At 43.5% G+C, this 25,263-nt stretch overlaps 2 protein-coding genes and 1 long non-coding RNA gene across 22 annotated transcripts in view; 1 reads left to right on the top strand and 2 right to left on the bottom strand.

Annotated features, from left to right (window-relative positions):
- IPO9 (importin 9) overlaps positions 1 to 14,183 on the bottom strand; it is a 52,452-nt gene extending 38,269 nt beyond the window's left edge. For 4 of the 13 annotated variants that reach the window (XM_078002592.1, XM_001108417.5, XM_078002588.1 and 1 more), the window contains exon 1: positions 13,968 to 14,183. In XM_078002592.1, the coding sequence (XP_077858718.1) occupies positions 13,968 to 14,130 (163 nt within the window). In that variant the 5' untranslated portion in view covers positions 14,131 to 14,183. Of the gene's footprint in view, positions 1 to 8,310; positions 8,422 to 13,967 lie in introns of all 13 variants that reach the window. The other 9 variants (XM_078002604.1, XM_078002593.1, XM_078002613.1 and 6 more) reach the window with 5 other exon arrangements.
- Positions 13,784 to 25,263, top strand: part of LOC144341046 (uncharacterized) — a 39,196-nt gene continuing 27,716 nt past the window's right edge. The window contains exon 1 of the long non-coding RNA XR_013417610.1: positions 13,784 to 14,389. This is a non-coding gene — a long non-coding RNA (uncharacterized LOC144341046). The remainder of the gene's footprint in view (positions 14,390 to 25,263) is intronic.
- Positions 20,418 to 25,263, bottom strand: part of NAV1 (neuron navigator 1) — a 280,821-nt gene continuing 275,975 nt past the window's right edge. For all 8 annotated transcript variants that reach the window (XM_015120319.3, XM_028852000.2, XM_078002577.1 and 5 more), the window contains one exon: positions 20,418 to 23,900. In XM_015120319.3, the coding sequence (XP_014975805.3) occupies positions 23,805 to 23,900 (96 nt within the window). In that variant the 3' untranslated portion in view covers positions 20,418 to 23,804. The remainder of the gene's footprint in view (positions 23,901 to 25,263) is intronic.

The following is a 25,263-nucleotide window of genomic DNA, read 5'->3' as shown; positions in this document are numbered from 1 at the left end:
GGTAGCTTTGGGATGGGGGCTGGTCACTGGAAATATCTAGGCAGAATTAGAGGGTTGGGACTTTCATCCCCCCACCTCACCCTGTGAGAAGGTAGAGGGGCTGAAGGTTAAGTTGATCATCAATGGTCAGTGGTTCAATCAATCATGGCAGGGTAATGAAACTTCCATAAAAATGCCAAAGAACATACTCCTGCATTCTGGACCCTTCCAGACCTCATCCTATGTATCTCTTCACCTGGCTGTTTATTTGTATCATTTAGAATATCCTTTGTAGAAAAATCTGTAAAAGTATTTCCCTGAGTTCTATGAGCTGCTCTAGCAAATTAATCAAACCCAAAGTCCTGGCAACCGCAACTTGAAGCTGGTTTGTTAGAAGTTCCAGAGGCCTAGACTTGCAACTGGTATCTGAGCGGGTGGGGGCAGTTTTGGGGACTGAGCTTTCTTTTTTTTTTGAGACAGAGTCTTGCCCTGTCGCCCAGGCTGGAGTGTAGTGGCCGGATCTCAGCTCACTGCAAGCTCCGCCTCCCGGGTTTACACCATTCTCCTGCCTCAGCCTCCCGAGTAGCTGGGACTACAGGTGCCTGCCACCTCGCCCGGCTAGTTTTTAGTAGAGACGGGGTTTCACTGTGTTAGCCGGGATGGTCTCGATCTCCTGACCTCGTGATCGGCCCGTCTTGGCCTCCCAAAGTGCTGGGATTACAGGCTTGAGCCACCGCGCCCAGCTGGGGACTGAGCTTTCGATCTCTAGGATCTGATGCTATCTCCAGGTAGACATGTTGGAATTGAATCGGAGGACACCCAGCTGGTGACCACTACAGAACTGACTGCTTGTTTGCTGGTGGGGAGAAATCTCCACATATTTTTGAGATCACAGAAGTCTTCTGTGTTGACTGTTGTAGTGCGAGAGCAGAGGAAAAATGGTTTATTTTTCCTAATATTTATTTATACCTATATGAACTCATAAGTATTTATTTCATTCTATGAGTTTTAATCCAATACTATTTTATTTCTTTTGTTGCTCAAATTGTTCCAGCTTTCACCACTGGAATTCCTTCCAATTAACTCCTGTGTACTCCTATATGTCCCCATCCTTTATCAAGCACTTCCTTATTTTTTTTATACACAAGATATTCTATACTTATCTTGTATTTTCTCTGCCCAAGCCCAGATATCAACTTCTCCTGCAAGGAACCCTAGTGCCTTTCAGTGGAGAACTATATTTAGAAACCAAGATGTGAGCACTAGGTATGTTCATTGCTACAGGAGTATCACTACTCCTAGGGGTTCTCAGAGAACAGAGCTAGGAAGTACAGTATACCTAACCATCTATCCATCCATCCATTTATCATACTGATTGATAGCCCAGATGCCAATCCAAACCTTGAGGTTCATTCTACTCTTCCCTTATTTGTAACTTCTTTGTTCAAAAGTGATAACACTTGGCTCTCGTCATCTACATTTAGTTATTTTTTCAATCTTAAAATATGAAGCAATTACAGAAGTATTAATCCACACCTTTGTGAAAAACACACCTATTAATTGAAGTACAATTTTGGTGTATAGTTTTTTTTAAGTGTAACCTACATGATGCAGTCAAATACTATTTTACTACTTGTAAATAATATTTTACAAGTTACTTAGGTTAGTTATTCCTCTCACCTAAAAAGCTGTTATTAATTTGTAAAACATTTAGGTTCACTTGTTACTACTTCTGCTCCATTTTTAGTGCCTCCCCATTGTTTGATTTTAGTTATTTATTTATTTTTGGTATGTGAAACATTACCATGATTCTCAGAGTCAAAGCTATACAAAAAGGAACATTCCAAGAACTGTCACTTCTTCCTCATCCCTATTATCTTGTTTTCATTACCCACTTCTTTACACCCATTCCCCACCCACTCCATGCAGACAGGTAACCAAAATCAGTTTCTGATTTTCTTTCCTGTATTTCTTTTACACAAATAAGCAGACACATTTTAAAAAACATTCCCTTCTTGTTTACATGAAAATGAGTATATTATAGACACTCTTTTGCACTTTGCTTTTTTTACCGCTAACATTATATCTTGTGATTTCCACATCAGTTCAGAGATTCCTGAAGCTCTTCTCTACAGCTGCATAATATATGTAGATATACTATATGTTATTCATGTGCTCTCCTCTGTATGGACAGTTAGTTTTTTTCCCTAATATTTTGTTTTTATAAACAATGCTGCAGTGAATAACATTGTGAATATGTATTTTTCAGCATAGATTTTTCAGAAGTGGGATTGTGGGTCAAGAGGTAAGTGCATTTGTGGAGCTATTGGGTGTGATCAAATTTTCTTTCAGAAGGATTGCACCAATTTGTACTCCTACCAGCAATACATAAGAGCATCTTTCCAGTTTTGCCAACAGAATGTGTTATCATATTTAAAATTTTTTGGCCGATGCAGTGGCTCACACCTGTAATCCCAGCACTTTGGGAGGCTAAGGCAAGCAGATTGCTTGAGTCCAGGAATTCAAGACCAGCTTGGGCAACATGGTGAAACACTAAAATAGGTGGGCACGGTGGCTCATGCCTGTAGCCTCAGATACTTGGGAGGCTGAGGTGGGAGGGTCACCTGAGTCCGGGAGGTTGAGGCTATAGTGAGAAGTGACCATGCCACTGCACTCTAGCCTAGGCAACAGAGTGATACCCTGTCTCAAAAGTAAATAAAATAAATTTTTTTGTCAGCCTGACAGGTGAGAAATGGTTAATTCAATGTTGTTTTAGATTGTATTTCTCTAACCATAAGTGAGTTTAAACACTTTTCGTATGTCTGAGTGTTGTTTTGGTCCTTTGTTCCTCAATTTTTAAGAATTCTTTATATATTAAAGGTGTTATCCTTTTGTCTGTAGTATACATTATGGGGAAAAAAATTTCTCCCAGTTTGTCAGTTGTCTCTTGATTTTTTATGTGGTGTTTTTCCCATGTAAATTGTAAAAAAGTTTTATGTAGTCAAATTTATCAATAAAATATTTTCTTTTATTGTCTCTGGATCTTGAGTCATAGTTAGAATCCCTTTCCCTATGTCAAGTTTAAAGATAAATTCACCCATGTTTTCCTCTAATACTTGTATGATTTAATTTTTTCTGTTTAGACTCCTAATCAATTTAGAGTTTATTTTTTAAAAAATCTAGTGTGAGACATGAGTCTAATTCCAAACGGCTACATAGCCATTGCAGCACCCTTTTTTTTTTTTTTTTGAGACATTGTCTCGCTCTATCCCCCAGGCTGGAGTGCAGTGGCGCAATCTCGGCTCACTGCAAGCTTCATCTCCCAAGTTCACGCCATTCTCCTGCGTCTCCAGAGTAGCTGGGACTACAGGTGCCCACCACCACACCCAGCTAATTTTTTGTATTTTTAGCAGAGACAGGGTTTCACTGTGTAGCCAGGATGGTCTCGATCTCCTGACCTTGTGATTTGCCCGCTTTGGCCTCCCAAAGTGCTGGGATTACAGGCGTGAGCCACCGCACCCGGCCTCATCGCAGCATTCTTTGTTAAAATGTCCACCTCTAGTGATTTGAGATACTACCTTCATCTATGTTCAATTTCCATAGGCACTTGTATCTATTTCTGGATTTTCTCTTCTATTCCACAGTTCTATTTGAGTACAGTGCTACACTGTTTGTTTTAATTACACAGGTTTTATGTAATGTTTAAATGTCTGATAGAACAAGTTCCCTCTTGTAGTTTTCCTTTTTCAGTGTTTTTGGAGCTATTCTTCCTTGTCTGTTTTTCTACATGAACTTTAGAACCAACTTGTCTAGCTCATCTATTATGCTGAGTTGTCCTGTCCAGTCACAGAGTATGTTTTTCCACTTGTTCACATCTGATTTTATGTCTTGGAAGGCAGAGGTAGGCAGATTGCTTGAGCTCAGGCCTTTGAGACCAGCCTGGGCAACATGGTGAAACCCTGTCTCTACCAAAAATACAAAAATTAGCTGGGCATGGTGTTGTGTGACTACAGTCCCAGCTACTTGGGAGGCTGAGAAACGACAATTACTTGGGCCTAAGAGGCAGACGTTGCAGTGAGCTGAGACTGAGCCACTGCACTCCAGCATGGGTGACATAACAAAACCTTGTCTCAAAAAGTTTCCTCTAGGCTGGGCACGGTGGCTCATGCCTGTAATCCCAACACTTTGGGAGGCCAAGACAGGTGGATCACCTGAGGTCAGGAGTTCAAGACCAGCTTGGCCAACATGGTGAAACCCCATCTCTACTAAAAATACAAAAATTAGCCCGGTGTGGTGGCAGGTGCCTGTAGTCCCAGCTACTCGGGAGGCTGAGGCAGGAGAACCCCCCAGGAGGCAGAGGTTGCAGTGAGCCAAGATCATGCCACTGCACTCCAGCCTGGGCAATAGAGCAAGGCTCCATCTCAAAAAAACAAAAAAAAGTTTCCTCTAATAGGTTCTTACACATTTCCTAAGCATTTACTTTTTTGTTGATATTGTAAATGGTTTTGGTTATTAAAAAACCATTACGTTCTCTATCCTTTTACGGTTTGTTTATGTGAAAGCTATTGATTTTTATATTTTATTTCCTGTTATTTTACTGAATTCTTAGATTCTTAACTTATTCTTATTATGCCTTTAAGCTGCAGTTTTTGATCCACTGCTATCGCACCTATCATTTCACTCAGGAAAGTGGATTTTTTTTTTTTTTTTTTTTTGCATGACCACCACAGAAGAAGCCACATTCTTTCTGAGTTATTAAATGATTAAATCACAAGCAAACACTTGAATCTTGCACAATCCCCCTACAGATAATGCAATCCATTATAATTCCTAGGATTAATTTGGTTAGTACAGATTCTGGTTAAATCTATAAAACCTATTTGTAGCAAGAGAAGAAACAATAAGTGTCTACAACCCGAAGATATGGGAGTCAACTTTCAGAACTGATTCTAAAACACAGATGAGTCAGATAATTCAGGAAGATCTCTTAGATGCCGACGTTCAAGTTCAATGGAAAAAAGCACTCTAAAATGCACATGTGATATCCATTTAAAGGAGAAAGACAACTACTAAGGCCATCCACAATTCCTTTGAGTTCAGATACTTAGTGTGATAATGGATGCTAACTTCATGGCCTCAAGTCTGCTTAGAATGTCACTGTCCACCGAGGATTGGCCTCTTTAGACATGGTGAACCAATTCTGGTGTGCCTTATGTAACTTCCTTCACAATGATATACAAGCACATTCACAAATTACCTGGGACATACAGTATTTTTTTTTTTTTAAGATGGAGTTTCACTCTTGTTGCCTAGGCTGGAGTGCAATGGCGCAATCTTGGCTCACCGCAACCTCCACCTCCCGGGTTCAAGTGATTCTCCTGCCTCAGCCTCCCGAGTAGCTGGAATTACAGGCATACACCACCATGACCTGCTAATTTTGTATTTTTAGTAGAGATGGGGTTTCTCCATGTTGGTCACGCTGGTCTCGAACTCCCAACCTCAGGCGATCCGCCCGCCTCGGCCTCCCAAAGTGCTGGGATTACAGGCGTGAGCCACGGTGCCTGGCCTGGTATTTTCTTTTAAGGCACTATTTAAATAATTTTTCCATAGGTCATTATGATTTGGATTTTTAATGTTCCTAGCAAAAGCATAATTTTTGGATCATTACTACAGGGACAAACTAAAACAAGATCAAAATGAAGAAATTTTTCAACATACAGTGTGAAAAGATACTGAGGAATGAGACTTTTTGAGAAAAGTTTGAAACTTAAGACTTTATAAAGCTTAAACAAATCTGAACAACTGTCCTTCCAATGAAAGCGCTGATAGATAGTTGGAGGGTAATACTGAGGCTCATAGCTCACATAAGGGAAAAAGAACCTCACATTTTCCAACAGTTCACTCTGGCACTGATCCACAGGAGTCATTAGAGCATGAAGACCAGGCAAACTTTACACACAGGTCCTGTCACAGTTTAGGGGTCCTTTCTCATCAACCAGAGAATTCCAAGTCTATTCTCTTCAGAGAAAAGCTTAGCATTGATATATTTTTTCCATATCCCTGCCAGAAGGATGCACTCCAGTGATGATCACAATAGCCAGAAGCTCTTCACTCCAATACAGTAAGTTAATCATGTCTGGTAACCTATCAAAGATCATACACAAAATTCCACCAACCACCTTGCTTCACATATCACTGAGACTGGAAAGGATGGTGAGAATAAGAGATCAGAAGATTAAGACCCACGCAGGGGCCAAAAACCCAAGTTAACCAAGGGATCTGTACCTACAACAAGTATTTTAAGATGGATTCCTTCTAAAAGCTAATTGTTTCACACATGAAAGAACCAGCATTAAAGTTCAAGTAACATATATATTTGCTCAAAAGCAGATAAATAATGGCAAAGAAAATCTTCAAATAACATCATTGTTAACTAAAGACAAATTTTAAAATAAAATAGATGAACAGATTTTCTTCTCTATAGACCTCTAGGGTTTCAAAAATTATGACCACATGTCCATTATGACCACATGTCCAACATGACCACACGTTTGGAAGCCTCAAAAATTCAAAGACAAAGACTTTATTTGCATTAGGTTATAGGGCGATGAAAGATGGAAAATACAAAATTATTTTACTTAACCCAATTTAGTCTGTCTAGACGACAGACCTACTAGAAATACAAGGATATCACTCACCATTTGAGACTGTCGTACCCATAAAACGTTAGTTTACTTAAAAGCTATATAAATGCTTCCAAGGAGTATGATGTTGATGGTAAACTCTGTGCTATAAAACTGATGCAAAATTAGCTGGGTGTGGTGATGTGCACCTGTAGTCCCAGCTACTCAGGAGGCTAACATGGAAGGATCACTTGAGCCCAGGAGTTTGAGGCTGCAGTGAGCTATGATCATACCACTGCACTCCAGCCTGGATGACAGAGCGAGATCTTGTCTCAAAAAACAAACTAAGAAACAAACTAATGCAAAGAAGGAAAAGCTAGAAAATAGTCCTAAAGCTCTCTGCCTTACTTTAAATCTGATTAACACATTTGCGCCTATCCATTGGTTTCTGTTAAGTAGCAAAACCCTACTTAGACATTTTTCACTTAACAGAGATACAATATTTTTTGAAATACAACTAAGTATATCTGTTAAAAAAAAGTACTTGTGTGTGTGTGTCTGTGTGTGCGCGTTGGGGGACTTCTGGTTTTACTGATTGGTGTCTTTAACATAATGTCTTTAAAAATATGAGAAAGAGGCCGGGCGCAGTGGCTCACGCCTGTAATCCCAGCACTCTGGGAGGCCGAGGTTGGCAGATCATGAGGTCAGGAGATTGAGACCATCCTGGCTAACACGGTGAAGCCCCGTCTCTACTAAAAATACAAAAAATTAGCCAGGCGTGTGGCGGGCGCCTGTAGTCCCAGCTACTTGGGAGGCTGAGACAGAATGGCGTGAACCCGGGAGGTGGAGCTTGCAGTGAGCCGAGTTTGTGCCACTGCACTCCAGCCTGGGCGACAGAGTGAGACTCCATCTCAAAAAATAAAAAAAATAAAAATAAAAAATAAAAAAAAATATACATATACACATATATATTTACGAGAGAAAGAATAGCCTAATAACTTACTCTGGGATAATAAAGGCAGGGAGAATATAAGAAACACAGACACACATATCCACTTTATTTTGCTTTGCTTGGAAAAGACTGTTTAAGATTAAACTAAGATTGAAGTTGAGCCAAAGGGCAACACTGCCAAGAGGGCTATATGAAGTTGCTTTCTAAAGCTATTTTTGTTAGGAAATTTAATTTCTCTAGTTCCCTTTCTCACGGTGAAATAAGGACAGTTCATTCTGTTAATCTGGGTTTTCACCCTGACTCTAGATTCTCCTCAATTATACCTTTACATCTATCCAAAATGGCATCATTTGACTTCCCTTCTAAGAAATCCTCTTTGCCCTCTTTCATTCTCTAGTCTCATTCTCTTTTAGTCTTTTGCTTCCCTCTCGTTATCCTTGCTCCCTTTTCTCTCTTATCACCGCATGTGGCAAAAACATTATCTATCTAAAACTTGGTTTAGAAGGGAAAATCCAAAGGAAGGCATGGAGGATAAAGGATCAGTTACGAAATACACACTTATTGGTCTGAAGGGTCTCCTAGAGAGACAAGACTTGGCAGTACTTTGACAGTCAACTACTGACAATTGTGAACAGGGATTGTTGGAGAAGGATGGGGTTTTGAGTAGACCCCTGGACAAGCTCCCTATTTCTCAATGGGGGTTGGTAAGCACCACAAAACCACAGCTGAAAGGAAAAAGAAAACTCCACCACTGGCCTTTTTCCGAGCGTGGCCGCCTTCCGCTCGGCTCAGTGCCCGCCACATGCCCAGGAGTGCGTCTGGATCCTTGAGGGGCGCCCTTCGCAGGTGGACAGTGCTTACGCTATACTGCAAAAGAGCCAGAAAAGTGCCCATGAGAACCAGAAAGCAAACTTCCAGCCAGCAGGATCATCTCTCTAGGCATCTAAGATGGAGAAATCAATACAGATATCTAGGCAGCATCTGAATGCCAGGAAAGGTGAGGGAGAGATAATATCCCCCCCTCCCCTGTTCAACATAATGGTGGTAGAAGGGAAGAAAAATGTATTCTCTGTGACTTATCTACCGGGAACTAACTAGACAAGGCCAAATGATAGAGGAAATGTTGTCATTTGTAATAGGCAAAAAAGAAGTAAAGAAGAAAATGACCTAGGGTTTAAATCTAGTTATGTAAGAAAGTCTGTGCATGCTGGCACGAAGAGTTAAAGGTTCTGAATGAAAGCAACCAATTCCACCACTTGGGTAATGCCATTCTTAGAGGCAAAGTAGATAAAGAAGAAGAAAAAGAGGGAAAGAACTTCATTCTAAGATATAAAAAAAAAAAGCACAAATACACCAAAAATAAAAGACTGACTTTCTCAAAAGATGGTAATTCTCATTATCTCACCGTAAGTCAGACAAAAACAAAAGAAAGAGTTGATGAAGCTGAGTACAGAATATGAGACTTTGACGTAAGAGGTCTTCGGTGGTTCATAACCTCTCCAGTCTTTTTAACTACTATGTTCGTAAAGTGCTTAATATGAACCTTCCTATTAAACAAAACAGAATTAGAGAGCATGCTTTAGACTCTTAGCAGTGGAACAAAAAAAAAGAAAAAAGAAAAAAGTCTCTAACGAATAAAAAAACTTTTTAAAACAAATGTTTTACCGTATTTAGGTAGAAGTAAATTTCCTACAAACCTGATGAAACTCAACATCTCAATCCTCCTAAGAAAAATGAAAGGGGCCAGTTGTGGTTGCTCACGCCTATAATCACAGCACTTTGGGAGGATCATTTGAGGGCAGGAGTTCAAGACCAGCCTGGTCAACACAGCAAGAACCCCATCTCCAGACAAAAATTTAAAAAATCAGCCAAGTATGGGCATGTGCTTGTAGTCACAGCCACTTGGGAGGCTGAGGTAGGAGGATTGTGTGAGCTCAGGAGTTAGATTCTACAGTAAGCTATGATCACACCATTGCACTCTAGCCTGGGTGACAAAGCAAAACTCTGTATCTTTAAAAAAAAAAAAAAAGAAAGAAAGAAAAAAATAAAAATGATAGGTTAACAATTACCTGCAGAATACTGTACATCATAATAACTTCCAAACTTTCAAGCAATGTTCTCCTCAATTCAGGATGGGAGTGCTATCTGATGAAGGTGGTTACTGACATCATCTCCTTATCTAATCAGCCCTGTTAAATAGACTTTAAATATTCAGAGAAGTTTGCTGGGTTTCTTCCAGATTCCAAGTGACTAGCAAAAATAGCAAGCACAGGTGCTCAAGAAAATCATTCCGGCAGGGCACAGTGGCTCACACCTGTAATTCTAGCACTTTGGGAGGGCAAGGTGGGTGGATCACCTGAGGTCAGGAGTTCGAGACCAGCCTGGCTAACATGGCAAAAGTCCATCTCTACTAAAAATACAAAAATTAGCCTGGCATGGTGGTACATGCCTATAATCTCAGCTACTTGGGAGGCTTAGGCAGGAGAATCACTTGAACCTAGGAGCTGGAGGTTTCAGTGAGCTGAGATCGTGCCAATGCACTCCAGCCTGGGTGACAGAGCGAGACTCCGTCTCAAAAAAAAAAAAAAAAAAAAATCATTCCAGGACACCAGGCTGATGAAGTTACCTCTTATCCTTTTCAGATTGACACACTACATGAATCAAGTGGATCTCTCACATACACACACATCCTTGGCTTAAGAGAACAGGTGCCCATTCTGGAAAATGTGATAATTAATTATAGGCAATTCATTTATCAGAAAATATCAGCTGGTACACTAAATGATCAAGACTACTCTAGGCTCCAACAACCTTTATTTTCTAAGATAACTGCTTCTTAAAATCTCATCCATAGTACAATTTGGTCACAGCATGTCAACTTCTCTTGCCTGTCCTTTTAACAGGGAGTTGACAATTGACCTGTGCCCCTTCCCCACAAATTAGAGATTCTTCCGTTTAATCTTCAAGACTAGGGATCATCACCTAGTAGCCAAGGAAGGTAACAAATCTTTTTGGCAAAGGGAACAGACCTGTTAATCTTAAGGACCATGTGGGATCAGTCTCCTATGTGATGGACTAATAAACAGCTCATAAAGACAGTGCGGTTATTTGAGAAGACAGAGGGACTAAATCTGGTTGTCACCTGATTCTGGGCCCCGTGGAACCAAAAAAGGATCAAAAGATTACCAGAACACAAAAGACACCAAATCCCACATTTCTCATTAACTTCAAGTCTTAAGAGTGTTTCCGGCCTGGCAGGTTGGTTCACGCCTGTAATCTCAGCACTTTGGGAGGCCGAGGTGGGCAGACTGCTTGAGCTCAGGAGTTCAAGACCAGCCTGGGCAACATGGCTAAACCCCGCCTCTACTAAAAATACAAAAATTAGCTAGGCATGGTAGTGCACGCCTATAATCCCAGCTACTTGGGAGGCTGAGGCATGAGAATCGCTTGACCCTGGGAGGTAGAGGTTATAGTGAGCAGAGATCATGCCACGGCACTCCAGCCTGGGCCACAGAGTGAAACTCTGTCTCAAAGAAAAAAAAAAGTTGTTTCCTAGAACCGGAAAAAAGGTTCCTTCTACTAGGATAAAACTAAAATGTGGGCTGGGTACAGTGGCTCACGGATATAATCCCAGCACTTTGGGAGGCTGAGGCAGGTGGATCACCTGAGGTCAGGAGTTCGAGAGAGCCTGGCCAACATGGTGAAACCTCGTCTCTACTAAAAATACAAAAATCAGCCAAGCGTGGTGGCAAGTGCCTGTAATCCCAGCTACTTGGGAGGCTAAGGCAGGAGAATCGCTTGAACCCAGGAGGTGGAGGTTGTGGTAAGCTGAGGTTGCACCACTGCACTCCAGCCTGGGTGACAGAGTGAGACTCCGTCTCAAAACAGTAACAACAACAAAACCAAAAAACACTAAAATGTGAAGCAACACCAAAGGAGTGGAAAGTAGTTTCTCCATTTGTTTGCAAGAATGGCTCATCTTGCTCTGTAGGGCATTCTAATAGGAGGAACAATGTCCTGCCAGTTTCATCAGGCCAGATAGTTGGCTAAATCCCGGCTGGAAAGCTGGGTGCTATGTTTTCATGCAAAGAAGGGTTGAGGGTGGTGAACAAGAAGCTACTATATTGCACCATGTTCAGAAAAAACCTGAGAGATTCAGACAGAGAGTAAGCTGGGAGGTACTCTGAACCCAATGTCAAAGATAACTTGTTAAAGGCCACAAGAGGAAGAAAGCAGACTGCATCTGAGGAATGGACCACTATTCTCCACCTAAAAACAGGTACAGAAGTGGGTAAATCTCTATATAGTATTTTTGATAAACATAAGGAGCCAGACTACTTAAAAGACACAAGCAGCCTCCACAGGGTCCAAAGCACTGCACTAAACTCCAGAGACTGATCCAACCCTCTAACCACATCCAAAACCTGAGTCATATGCTTTATTACTAGACGACCAATATCAGGTCACTGCATCAATGTCTTTCCACACTTTTCATTCTCACAGTCTGCCCAACAACACATTACCAGTAAGTTATGGGGGTCGGTCGATCAATTCTCATCAGTGACTTAGATCAAAATTCTGTACTTTTGAAATTTAATTTTTCCCTTAAAGGCTCAAAAAAAAAAGCCAGGTGTGGTGGCTCAGGCCTGTAATCCCAGCACTTTGGGAGGCCTCGGTGGGAGGATTGCTTGAGTCCAGAAGTTTGAGGCTGCAGTGAGCCATGATGGCATCACTGCACCAAAGTCTACACGATAGAGTAAGACCCAGTCTCAAGGAAAAAAAAAGATGAATACAGCGAGGAATCAGAGTTTCAAAAAAGACCTCGAGAACTTTATAACTGACTTTGCCTAGATGAGACCATGGCATTTGGCTGAAGTTGAAAAGATCAGAGCAAAAGTGGAGTTGCTGTAAGACAGTTTAAATACAAGTCAAGGTCCACCTTTCATACAAAGGTGCCAGACATGTATTTGGAGCACCAGGAGTACTGGGTACCACTCAGGGAAGGTTTAGTTAGGATGAATTTGCACCAGACTCTCAGTTTTATTCAGGTGGTAACTTGAATGTGATGAGGTTCCTTTGCTTTGCCACTCTTCCTTCCTCATACTCAAAGGAGACAGACATTAATGTGCATAAAGGAATGTTACTTAGAAGCCGATAAAAACTCTTTTAGTTTACACATGGTTCTCAAACAGCTTTCTCCTAAGCAGTGGTTTCTCCTCTTGTAGATCTGATATTTTATAAAACAATGACAATTACAACTGGGCCTTCAAAATGGTCCTTAGCCTGTTAGATCCCAAATCTCAACATATTTCCAACAGAAGAAAATTTGTTTTCAACAGCTCTTTCATACTGTGAGAGAATGTAAACTAAATTTAAGAGCGATTTGTTCTAAATTCTTTTCAATAAAAATACGTCCAGTAGGAGAATTAACTCAAGGTTCTGAATGTGATGGATGTCAGTGATGGGACAATTTCCCATATCTCTGACGTGGTATTTAAGTGGTAGTGGAAATATTCCTGAGTTGGGAGATTCTGAGGATTTGGAGTTCCACTGAAGCTCTGACGAGATATATTTCTTACACAAAGACCAAGAAGATTTTTCCTCCTGTTTCCAGATTAAATTGTTCTTTGTGGTAGCTACACTGGACCTGGTGAAAGGCTCACTCGGCAGGAAATTGATAGGAAATCTCGAACCAACAGTTTATTTTCTTCTCCATCACTTTAAAGCACACAATAGAGGATGGAGACAAAGAATCAAAAACAAAGGCGGATCGGTTCCTCCAAATAGAAATGCACAAAGGTATTTAATAAGGGCAAATTATTTTTAAAATAAACGGAAGTACGGTCAGGACAGTGAAGCAGTCGCATATGCATTTAATTTCTGGGAAAACATGAAGAGTACAACCAACCAGCTAGGTTTATAACTCAAAGGCAGAAACTTGTTTGATGACATTAAGCTTTGATAGCCGCCTTCTCGAGGCCCTACCCTTCACCACTTCTACTAATAGCTCCCCCTACTCTTATCCCAGTACAATCGAGCTGGTGAAGAGAACAGCAAAATACCTTGGTCCTAGACTCAGAAAATATTTCCTCGACCGTGCTACTTCCTCCAACAGCACCAAGTCTAGCTCCATCTCCGTTCCCTGCAGATTCTAGGCTCCATCTATCTTTTCAAGTCCCCACCCTCCCTCCCCCATTCCCAGGCTCCACCTCCCCCGACCCTATCCTTCAGGCGCGCCTCTCCTCTCTGGGACTTTCACAACCACCAGCGACATCAACCTCTCGCTTCCTGCTCCACTTCTCGGCGCCCAGATCTCCAACTGGCTCAGGCTCCCCATGTCCCTTGCCGGTACGGAGCTGCGGTCAGCGGATTGTGCGGCTGAGCCATCCTCGTGACGGTCCCGCCTCACTCACCCTCCGTCACCTCCAGCACCTTAATCTGTTCTTCAGCAGCCGCCCGCACCTCCTGTACTGGGGATAGGATCCCGGTGAGCGTATCCACTAACGCCTCCTTCAATCCTTGTGCCACTGGACCCGGCAGCCCGGAGGCCGCACCAGCTGCCGCCGCCGCCGCCATCTTTTCTCCCCTCAGCCCGCCAGCCCCGCGGCCGGGACCCGCCACCGAATGACGGCCCCTGCGCGCGGCCAATCCGCGAAGCCGCGCCTGCGCACCAGAGGCGGGCGGGAGCGGGCGGAGGGCGGGGAATGAATCTAAGCCTCCAGAGACAGCGCCTCCTGCTGCCTGAACGAGAACTACACCTTTCTCTGCAAGGATCACTGGATTTACGTGAAAACTGAGCCCCAGACAGGTTAAGGGGCTTTCCTAAAGTTGCACAGTAAGTTAGAAATCTCATTTGGAATACAGTTCATGATATATGACTTTATATTCATGCATCTTTCAGGTGTTAGGAGAGAGGAGGCGGGATGGGAATGGATGTAGAGGGCTTTAAGGAGAGGGGTCTGGGTCACAAATAGCTCCTATTTTAAACCGCAATCTTTTCCCTCCAAACACTGAAAAAAAGTTGGCTCAAGTGACTCTCTTCATCTTAGCCTCAGGAATCCAAAGAGGGGGGGAAATAAACTAAAGCAAACTAGGAAGTGGAAGTGGGAAAACAACGGCCCAGTCCCTTGGTTTTCCAGCGTAGATGAGCCCAACCTCAAAGCTGGGAAGTGTGGCCGGGCGCGGTGGCTCAAGCCTGTAATCCCAGCACTTTGGGAGGCCGAGACGGGCGGATCACGAGGTCAGGAGATCGAGACCATCCTGGCTAACACAGTGAAACCCCGTCTCTACTAAAAAAAAATACAAAAAACTAGCCGGGCGAGGTGGCGGGCGCCTGTAGTCCCAGCTACCGGGAGGCTGAGGCAGGAGAATGGCGTGAACCCGGGAGGCGGAGCTTGCAGTGAGCTGAGATCCGGCCACTGCACTCCAGCCTGGGCGACAGAGCTAGACTCCGTCTCAAAAAAAAAAAAAAAAAAAAAAAAAAGCTGGGAAGTGGCTGGGCAGGGGAGACACAGGCATGTGGAAGGGAGTTTCCTCCAGAGTGAGTGCTGTATGTGACTATGTGAGAATGAATCCTATTTGTTGAAAATGTATACATTTTTTTCCCCTGAGAAGTTATGGCTGGACATTTAAGCGTGCGAGAACAAGAGCAGTTTGATGATACGGTTGTCAGCGACTGGTCGTAGGAAATGGCCCACGTTGCAGAGCCGCTCCTAAATAGTGGAGCAGGTGGAGAGGATGAGCGCTCCAGAGAGGCGTTAAAAATGCGGGATGTGGCCAGGCGCAGTGGCTCACGCCTCTAATCCTAGCACTTTGGGAGGCCGAGGCAGGAGGATTGCTTGAGCCCAGGAGTTCGAGAACAGCCTGGGCAATATAGCGAGACTTCGTCTCTACAAAAAATACAAAAATTGCCCAGGCGTGGTGGCGTGGGCCCTATAGTCCCGGCTATTCGGGAGGTGGAGTTGGGAAGATCACTTGAGCCCAGGAGGAGGAGGCTGCAGTGAGCAGTGATTGTGCACTGCACTCCAGCCTGGGCAACAGAGTGACATCTTGTCTCAGAAAAAAAGAAAAAAAAAGCAAGATGTAAGCCAAGGCAGGAGGATCACTTGAGCCCAGGAGTTCCAGGCTGTAGTGTGTGTTGTCATCACGCCTGTGAATAGCTACTGCATTCCTGTCTGGGCAAGTATATAAAGACTCTGTCTATTAAAAAAATTAAAATTAAAAAAGAAAATTCAGGGCAGAGTGGCAAGCATGTAGTGGCAGAAAGGATAGAATGTCATTGGAATGGGAGGGTCTAGAGCAAACAGGAACAGGTATCTTTTGGTGAGCTGTTCAGGTTATGTGCCTTCAAAATGGTTCCCAGGAACGCTTATCAAGTGAATTCATTCTCACATGGCAAAGGAAACCAGTTACCAATTCCTAGGTCACTTCCAAGACTGTGGATGCTAGACTGGTAACAATCAGGGATTAAGTCATCTCATCAGAAGATTATTTCAGAAGGCTTTCTCAATTATTTATTTATTTGTTTTTGAGTTGCGGGGGGGGTGGGTGTCTTGCTTTGTTGCCCAGGCTGGATAGGTGATCTTCCCACCTCAGCCTCCATAGTAGCTAGAACTATAGGTGCACCCACTGCAACTGGCTTGAAGAGAGTTCTCAACACACTTCTCACCTCCCATGTTAAGAGGGCACAGATGAGTTATGTTACTACAATTTCATAGGGAAAAGATTGCTTCTTGGACCCTTCACTTCTGCGATGGGGAATAGTAAGACTTATTTACCTTCTTGAAGTGGCCAAGAGAAGCTGAACTTGATTACAACAGCTTCTAATAGGTCAGTTCACTTTTACCCCAAGAAGAACATTTAGCAAAGTCCAGAGGGTGGTATGTTTTCAAACAGTGCAGCAACCCAGATGGAGGACTCCAGAGCCTTGACGTTTGGGCTGGATGTTTTCAGTTCTGGTGAAGGATTCTATGTCCATAATGTGTGAGCAGGGGTTCCTCCCACCCCCAACCAAGGGAGTCAGGAGACTCTAGCTTAGGATTTCCGGTTACTTCTGGTTTAGGCAAATGACCACAAGCAGTCTGGCCTTGCCAATCAAGGAATGGGCCACAAGATAAATGGAGACAGAAACCAGGCAGAGAGGGAGCTAGAGAACCAGTGGACAATACAGGAGATAACTTTATTGAAACGCAAATGGCATTGAACAGATGAATCTTGCTGGGAGGAGACATGCCAGAAGGACAGAGGGCCCAGATGGGGGTGGCCTCAGTGGTGATGAAGGAAGGCCTCTTCAGCTGGCTCTGGCATGAATTTTATTTTTAAATAATGTGTTATCTAAAATGAATTACTAAGGGGACAGCCCAGCTCTCTCTTCATGATTGTTACCGCAACTATATACAACAATTTGCTTTCCAGATTCAGTTTCGCTTTTTCTACATTAGATATAAAAGGGGGAAGGTTGAAAGAGGGGAGGGTCAAATAAGAAAAAACATAAATACACAGACATACACATATCCTGGTCTGGGATTTTGCACCCAATAACTTAAAAAAAAGTGTTGCAAAAACTTCTGCCCACTCTCCACCTGAGGAACACCATGCATTTGAGAAACACAGACTCTGTCACATAAACGGTGCTGCCTAAAACAGTATGGAGGCGGGGAAGGAGGCTAGCAGGGGTTGGAATTCATTTTAAAAAAAGATTGTTTTGTTAGAAAAAGCAAAAACAAAAAAGCATTAGAAAGTGGGAGCCACTGCACAGCAGTGGCCCAGGGACTGGCTGCGATATGGGAGCTCTGCCTTGATATATCATCTTCGTGTCTTCAGGCATAGAGAAATGGCAGAGGAGCAGGAAGAACCCACAGGAGACGGCCAGAGGATCCACCATCAGCCTTCTGGGGACTGAGGAGGTGATTTTAGTGGAATTATTTTGTACTCAGCTCCCCCGCGCTTTAGTCCTCCTCCAAACAGTTCCAGAGCTCAGGAGACCTATTACTAGCACTGTATGTTTCTTTGTGCTCTGCCCAAGTTCTCACACACGGAAAATTGACAAACTTGAAACAAAACCAGTTCTAAAAAGCCTCATCTCCCCCATGGCCCAATCAGCTACTTTGTGAGTTTGTAAAGATATGAAGCTTTTTTCAAATTTTTCTAAAAAAGGATCTTATTTGGCAGGGTGCTGTGGCTCATGCCTGTAATCCCAGCACTTTGGGAGGCTAAGGCAGGCGGATCACCTGAGGTCAGGAGATCGAGACCAGCCTGGCCAACAAGGCAAAACTCCGTCTCTACTAAAAATACAAAAATTAGCTGGGCATGATGGTGCACGTCTGTAATCCCAGCTACTCAGGAGGCTGAGGCAGGAGAATCGCTTGAACCTGGGAGGCGGAGGTTGCAATGAGCCGAGATCGTGCCACTGGACTTCAGCCTGGGTGACAAAGCAAGACTCCTTCTCCAAAAAAAACCCAAAAACAAACAAAAAAACAACAAAAAATATGATTTTATTCTATCACCTTGGCTGAGTATTTCCGTATCCAGGTCCTGCTATGGGGAAAAGAGAGGAGGAGCACAAGGACTGAAGTGCCCAGGGCTGTGTCTTCATTATGCAAGACTCTCCTATGAGCTGAGTGAAGTGTGAATAAGGGGCCTTCCTGGGATACTGGAGCCCTACACTGTTAGCTGCCGTACAGAAGGAGGTTCTGGCCCAGTTCTCAGGCCCAGCAGTGCCCTTTATAACTCAAATAAAGGAGAGGGATGTTACTGGGAGAACACGTCATGGAAATACAAATTCGATTTTTTTTTTTTAACTTTTTCCATCCTATTACATAATCAGCTCAGAATAGATATAAATAATTCGGCAGAAGAGCAATCTGGAAGAGACCTCCAAATGCTTTCCTTGTTGAAGCCCCTTAGCGTGCCAGCTAGTAATTTCCGAGGCATAAGGTTTTCCTCTGAAGGTTGTGTTCAACTAGGAAAGATGCAAACATTCTCCTAACTTCCACCCAAAAGCACACATACCTTTCTTTGTTAAAATAAATGGAAAAACAGAAACACAAGGAAGCATGAGAAAGGTGACTTTGAAATTAATGTTAAAGTCTGAATTACAACCTAGAACCTTGTTATTTTGGGCCCCAAAGCCTCTCGGTGTGGGAACTCCGATACTCTAAAGGGCTTTCCCTTTAAAATAGTTGAATTTAGTGTGCATCGGAATCACCAGGAGGGTTTATTAAAATATGGATTGCTGGGTCCTCTCACTAGAGTTTCTGATTCAGCAGATCTGGATGGGATTGAGAATTTTGTTTCTAACAAGTTTCCAAATGCTGCTGATCTTGTGCCATACTTTGAGAACCACTGCTTTAAGGAATGAGAAACCAGGGGATCACTCACTTACTTCCATGACCACCCTTGTCACAGAAAATTCTCCATGGCATAATCATGAAGAAGAATGACCAAACCATCAAACTGGAAGGATCTAGTACACATAGGTTGAATTTTCAACTGTCTTCGTGTCCCTGCAGCTTTGGCATTTTCATAGGTATCCTACCTTCAAGGCTACAATATCTTCCAAGTTACTACCACCTTTCCCAGGATCTGTGGCTGGCAGTGCTCGCTTCCAAGGCTAGGCTGAGCAGACATGCACCCATGTACCTACCCTAGGCAGTGGGGAGTGTCAAGTTGGTGGCACCATATATCCATAATCAGGTTGATTCAGGACTCATTAAAATATAAGGCTGATTGGATTATAAGGGACAATATCTTCAGGCTTTGGCCTTTGGGGAACAGTGTTCGTAAGATCATTTTATTACTATGGCCTTCTCAGTGGAGCCATGAACCAGAACTTGTGAGTAGTAAATCCATCTCTATTAATAAACCCTCTGCAAAAGCCCATTTTCCCATCCCACCACAGGGGTTGGCTTATGAAGTCTGCTTCTTAACTTTAGCTTAGTCAGTGCCAAGGAATAAGGAAAGCAAAAATAAAGTATGATGAGGAGCCGTACTTGGTGATCTGGGTAACTTCAGCACTTATTCCCTGTGTTAGATGTGTGATTAGGACAATTCCCCCACTCCCTCCAACTACTGGGTAACTTCAGCACTTATTCCCTGTGTTAGATGTGCGATTAGGACAATTCCCCCACCCTCTCCAACTAATGGCAATAAAGAGTTCTTAAGGTCTCACGTAGATACCTCCTTGATCCTGATTTGGAGGACTGAGTCCCCTTCAGTCAGGCAAATTTTACCTAAATGCGGCATTTCTATGTGAATGCCATCCCAAGTGAGGATGTGAGGTGTCTGTGAGAAGCAGCAGGGTACCATTTCTCTCTTCCTTCTCTTTTAGAATACTTTAGGAAATAGTTACTCCTCAGACCACTATAAGAGGTTATCCCTTGGAGTAGTGTGACCCTTGTTTTAGGGAGCTAGAAATGAAGAGATGGTGAGATTAGGTACACTTAGTCTTGCAAACCAGGAAAACCAGAAGGCAAGACATTAAGAAGGAAAAAAAAGCCCTCTATTTTTGTCTTTAGTACTTAAGTAGTATGGATAGATCAGCTGGAAGGTTGGCAATTCAAGACCAAAACAGTATACCAACCAATAAGGATTTCATTGTAGGGTCTTCCCATGGACTTGTAGCAGATTCATCTTCCCTGCCAGCCTCTCCCTTCCCAATGGTTAGACATGAAAAAGACATGGGTACTTAAGGATTGACACAAAGACAGAGATAAGCACCGTAGAGCTGCCACAAAGCATAGATTTTAAAAAATACTTTGAAGCCTCAGAAGGTAGGAAACAGCAACAGTATACTGCTCTTGTGTGTGTGAGAGAGGGAGACACACACACACACACACACACACACACAGACATCAGGCCCCAAATTAGCCTCCAATGACCTAGTATTTTATTTTTAGTGCCTAGGCAAGGTCTGAGAAACAAGTACATTGGACAAAACTTGTTGATCTTCTTCATCCAGAAATTAAGGGACTCAGCTCAGGAACCTCTCCTGGAGTTGTGGCTCTCCCCAATGGTTGACATTAGATATTGAACTCATGTCATTTCCTAGCCAACTGTGGTGAGGGATGGAGTTGGGGGGCTGGAGAGGAAGATAATAGCACAAATTCCAGTATTAGGCTGGATTCTTCTGAAGGTGCCTGGGGGTTGAGAATTTAGCTTGGGGACCCAGTGTTTCTTTTCTGAGGGATCCCAGTAGGCTCAACCAAGAAGCAGGACATAGGTGGGAGAGAATGCTGTGGATTTGCTCCTTGCCATAAATTCTAGGGCAGTGAGTGGGGAGCTCAGGTTTTCTGCTTCAGAGAAGTCTGGATGAGTGTCCCAAGGGGTTATAGCACCATGAGGAGGCTCAGCCTTCTGCAGTTGCCACATAACCATGATTCCTTCATGAGAATGATCGATCCCCACAGTGAGGGGCCCAGATGTGCAACTGTAAACAGGGTCCCAGGCTCCAGAGGGAAAGCCAAGGCTTCAATACCACCTCACTAGATGGGAACACACTTTCTGGAGGAAAGCAATTGGAGACCTGGGCTAAACGCAGCAGTCAGCTGAGAGTAGAGGGTGGTGGATCCCAGGAAGAGAAATAAAAAGTCATGGCATGAGGCCTCCAGAATCAACCTGCTGAGGATCCAAATAAAATTCACGGTGGTATCCATGGTTACCAGAGAGCCAAGAATCCCTTTAGGGTTGGAGGCAGTTGGAACAAAAGAAGGGGTTCTCCCCTCTCCTTTCTCAAGTAGCCAGTAACATCCATGGCAGAAGGCACTGGCTGGGCAGCACCAGAAAATAGAGTGAAGCGAAGTCTGAGCCTTGCCATGGAACTGGAGCTTAGGATAGGGGTTTAGAAGAGACCTAGATCCCAAGCAGGCCCATCCAGTCTTCTCTTCCTTCTAAGTTAGAACAGCCAGCTCCGGGGCCTCCTCATTCTGCACAGCAGAGACCTTAAGGCAGTGATTTCAGCACCATCCTTGGACACACAGCCTCTTCCCACCACAGAATTGCATATGTTACAGCTGAGTTGGTTAGGGATCTTCACAGCTCATGGAATTAGCAGCAATAGCAATAATAGTCTCCATCATACAGAACCCTGTCATCCCTGGGAGCTTACCACGTGAATGCAGAAGCTTTTGTGAGGGGCAGCCTGGACCATCTTTTGGACCTAAATGAAAATATACCGATATGAAGATTCAGATGCATCTACTCCTCGGTTGGGTGGAACAGAGTGATCCAGGCTGGTATGCCTATAGATTCTAATAAAGTCTTGTGCTACTTAGGAATCTGAAGAGCAAACACTTAGGCCGGTGCTCATCACATATCCCTGATCTGCAGAGTCCTGAAGCTTCAGCCTACCAGGCAGCTCAGCCAGGAAGCTGGTCCCACAGGGCTTTCAGAAATGGCAGGAAGTAGACTTGCCCACTCCTGACAAACAAGATTCCACAGTCCTTCAGGTGCCATCTTAATTGATCCCAGATCTTCTGTCCCCAACGAATTGTACATCTAATCAAAAGCTTCTTTCTAGCTGGCTCCTTGGGTTTCAGCTACATTTCTTAGATGATCCCGAAGGTCTAGATAACAAGGAGGTGTAGCTTAATGGAGGTTAACACTTCCTATTGGACTGTAAACTTAAGGGCCCAAGTCTTGTGTGTGTGTGTGTGTGTGTGTGTGTGTGTGTGTTAACCTAATGATTTGTACATAGTGAGTACTCAGTAAGTACTTGTCAAATCAAAGAACAGGGATTGCCAGACCTTCGAGGCAATGGGAAAGGAGCAAATCTGCAAAGGTAGGATCTCTTTGGAAGGCAGGTATTGGCCACCAAGTCAAATTCCTTGAGTCTTATATTCTGATTGGGATGATCTCACATGGATATTCAGTCTCTTAAATGTGAATACTTACTTGTGAAAAATAGTAAGAGCCAGCTAGGATATTTTGATTCAGTCAGGCACCATCAGAATAGTGCAGTGAAAGGCCAAACTGGCCACAAGACAGAGGAATGTTTTCAATTTCCTGGTTTTCCTCTGGTCCATGATAAAGCTCAGAGTAGCTCTTCTATCAAGATGAGGCTATACCCTCTCATGACAGAGGCTGGCAATTGAGCTACCTAGCAGAACATGTGCTTTCTCAAAAGGGAAGTCAAGGGAACTGGGTTCCTCTTCTCCCTCTACTTTCGAGCCAATGCTTCATGTCTCATATAAGCCCCATGGATGCCAAAGATATTGGCATGGCAGGTGTCATGCCAATTATATGGCGTCAGATTCTCCAAAGAAAACCCACTTGGAAAAGCCAAACTAGCCCCTGGAAAAGCAACCCAAGCATCTCGTGGATATGTGAGGAAATGGAAAAATGGAAAAAGAAAAAGAAAAAAAAAAGGGAAAAGAAAAAAAATAAATAGGCAAATGGGAGAAAAAATGAAAACAAAATAAAAAACAAAAATAAAAAAGTAGGGTTTATTGACTCCCATGCATGTTAAATTAGAGGGTAGAAAGACAGAGCTGGTAGTCTTTCTCTGAAGGCTGTAAGGTTATTTTTGTGGTTTGGTGACTTCTCAGGTTGGCAGCCGTCTTGTTGATGTCCCCTATGTCATCCAGAGGGCAGGAGCGGGCAGCTGTCTTTCTACCTTGGCAACTGGTTCCTCTCTCTCCAGCTTCATCTTTTCCATTGTTTTTTGTTTGTTTGCTTGTTTTTGTTTTTCATTTTTACCTTTTATAGATTGATTTAAACATTTTTTAAACCACATGCTTCTTTTTCTGGGCTCCAGCCAGATCTCTGGGGGAGGAGTTGTTGGCAGTGGTGATGGAATTGGGAAGGGTCTGTGAGAAAATCTGGGGAGCTTCCTGCCTCCCCCAGATCCCCCTCACATGACTGTCTCTTTCAGGGTTGCTTGTGAGAATCGTTTAGGAACTGCTGCAGTGTTTTGATGTTTTCTGAACCCCTACCCAGAAAGCCCAGGAGTTTGTAATTGAAACAAGAAGTCAAGGGAAAGACCCAGAACCATCTTTTCCCCAAAGTCATTAGAGGAGGCCAGTATATGTGTTTAGGGGGCACAAGCTCCCAAACGCCACCCCACCATTCCTTACTAGGAAGTTTTCAAAGGTACAGCACCAAGAACCTGTCCCTCCTCTTTCATCTCCTCCTCCCTCCTGTTCTCCTCCTGGGGCTGGAGAGCCAGTGCTCTGAAAGAGGAGAGGGGAGAGGAGGAGCTAAGATAGCTGATGCCAGCGTTCTGCTGTCCGGGGGTGACAGTGATTGCCAAACCCTTAAAGTGTTGCCTGGAGGTTGGGGTCCAGGATGGTTTCTCGATCTGGAGACTCAATGTAGTTGGCAGCTTCTTGAAGTTTCAGCAGCATGGCCATCTAAAGAGGGGCAAAAAGATGGATTTATGAGAGTTGGGACTCTGGGTCCTGCCCACAGAAGAGAAACGACAACAAAATCCCAACACTTTGGGAGGCCAAGGTGGAAGGATAGCTTGAAGCCAGGAGTTTGCGATCAGCCTTGAAAACAAAGAGAGACCCTGTCTCTACAAAAAAAAAAAAAAAAAAGAAAAGAAAAGAAAAGAAAATCGGCCAGATGTTGTGGGAAGTCAGGGACCCCGAATGGAGGGACTGGCTGAAGCCATGGCAGAATATAAATTGTGAAGATTTCATGGACATTTATTAGTTCCCCAAATTAATACTTTTATAATTTCTTACGCCTGTCTTTACTGCAATCTCTGAACATAAATTGTGAAGATTTCATGGACACTTATCACTTCCCCAATCAATACCCTTGTGATTTCCTATGCCTGTCTTTAATCTCTTAATTCCATTATCTTCATAAGCTGAGGAGGATGTATGTCGCCTCAGGACCCTGTGATGATTGCGTTAATTGCACAAATTGCTTGTAGAGCATGTGTGTTTGAACAATATGAAATCTGGGCACCTTGAAAAAAGAACAGGATAACAGCAATGTTCAGGGAACAAGGGAGATTAAACTCTTACTGCGGGTGAGCCGGGCAGAACAGAGCCATATTTCTCTTCTTTCAAAAGCAAATAGGAGAAATATCGCTGAATTCTTTTTCTCAGCAAGGAACATCCCTGAGAAAGAGAATGTGCCCCTAAGGGTAGGCCTCTAAAATGGCTGCTTTGGGGGCAGCTGTCTTTTACGGTCATAGACAAAGGGATGAAATAAGCCCCAGTCTCCCATGGCGCTCCCAGGCTTATTAGGACGAGGAAATTCCCACCTAATAAATTTTGGTCAGACCAGTCATCTGCTCTCAAACCCTGTGTCCTGATGAGATGTTATCAATGACAATGCGTGCCCGAAACTTCATTAGCAATTTTAATTTCGCCTGGTGGTCCTGTGATCTCTCTTCCTGCCTCCATTTGCTTTGTGATATTTTATTACCTTGTGAAGCATGTGATCTCTGTGACCCACACCCTATTCGTGCACTCCCTCCCCTTGTGAAAATCGCTAATAAAAACTTGCTGGTTTTATGGCTAAGGGGGGCATCACGGAACCTGCCGACATGTGATGTCTCCCCTGGACACCCAGCTTTAAAATTTCTCTCTTTTGTACTCTTTACCTTTATTTCTCAGACCAGCCGACGCTTAGGGAAATAGAAAAGAACCCACATTGACTATCGGGGGCGGGTTCCCCTGATAGCCAGGCGTGGTGGCACACAAGTGTAGTCCTAGCTACTCAGGATGCCGAAGCCCAAGTGGGAGGATGACTCGAGCC

Source organism: Macaca mulatta, chromosome 1 (assembly GCF_049350105.2).
Source record: "Macaca mulatta isolate MMU2019108-1 chromosome 1, T2T-MMU8v2.0, whole genome shotgun sequence".
Taxonomy (NCBI): Eukaryota; Metazoa; Chordata; class Mammalia; order Primates; family Cercopithecidae; genus Macaca; species Macaca mulatta.
Note: the sequence above shows the minus strand (reverse complement) of the source record. Positions and strands in the feature narration are given on the sequence as shown.